Below are 906 nucleotides of genomic sequence, written 5' to 3'. Positions count from 1 at the left end.
TCAGGGAAATTGTATTGAAAAATTCGTGTGGATTCTTGGTGCAAAATCACTCTAATAGCGTTTACAGTCGCACCGGTGGGGATGCTCTAATAATACAAAGTTCCATATAAACCTCATTGAAACAGTATTTCGGGTCAAAGCAACAGTGGAACTGTTTTACAGTTAACGTTAATGAGGGAATTGTACCTTCATACCACGGGCGGTGTGTAATCTTCGGTTTTTACTTCGCTCATCGCTTCATACCGAATAATTCCCTGGAGAATCCGGATAACAAGGGCTGCGTACGAAGACGAGGACCGAACTTCGAAGACAATCGGTCGAAGCACGATGTATGAATAATTCCCTCATTGAAAAAACAGTATTTCGAGTCAAAACAACAGTGGAACTGTTTTAATAAGGGGAGGGACGGAAAAATCCTTGCGGAAATAATCCAGGGAAACCGGGGTAAACTACGTCGAAATAAGCCTGTAAACAACAGTATCTATTGGCTTGCTCATATCGCTTAGTATTACTATCTGTGGATAGTACCATGAAGTAACTCACTACAAATCCTAGTATAACTGAGTACCACTGTACTTAATTTCTTTATATTTTTGTCCAAGCGGACTGTGGGCTTTTCCTTATATTTTCTTCCAGAGTACTTAGTACGTACTGTAGTACTACGTAGTTACGTATAAAGTGACGGCAAACATCAATATACAGTCTGATTACACTGTCGAACCATTGGGTGTCCTAACCATCCATCTCTACGAGTGGTTTTGAAGCCAGGTAGGTAACTACGAACTGTCACAACCAATATATCATCTGCCCCTGGAACTTCGAATAACCTATTTCTGATTGTTCCATTTTCTCATTCCTTACAAAAGAATAATTCATTTTTATACGAACCATGCAAAGAAACAATTC

The 906-nt window shown here is 39.6% G+C and overlaps 1 protein-coding gene across 1 annotated transcript in view; it reads right to left on the bottom strand.

The window, feature by feature from the left end:
* The window catches only part of H257_18467 (hypothetical protein), a gene marked incomplete at its 5' end in the record, with an annotated part of 5,058 nt that overhangs the window by 1,908 nt on the left and 2,244 nt on the right, over positions 1 to 906 (bottom strand). The window contains one exon of the mRNA XM_009847522.1: positions 74 to 86. Within this exon, the coding sequence (XP_009845824.1) occupies positions 74 to 86 (13 nt within the window). The remainder of the gene's footprint in view (positions 1 to 73; positions 87 to 906) is intronic.

This window comes from Aphanomyces astaci (genome assembly GCF_000520075.1).
Source record: "Aphanomyces astaci strain APO3 unplaced genomic scaffold supercont1.167, whole genome shotgun sequence".
Taxonomy (NCBI): domain Eukaryota; phylum Oomycota; class Saprolegniomycetes; order Saprolegniales; family Verrucalvaceae; genus Aphanomyces; species Aphanomyces astaci.
The sequence above is the reverse complement of the archived record's forward strand: the minus strand, read 5'-3'. Positions and strand labels throughout refer to the sequence as shown.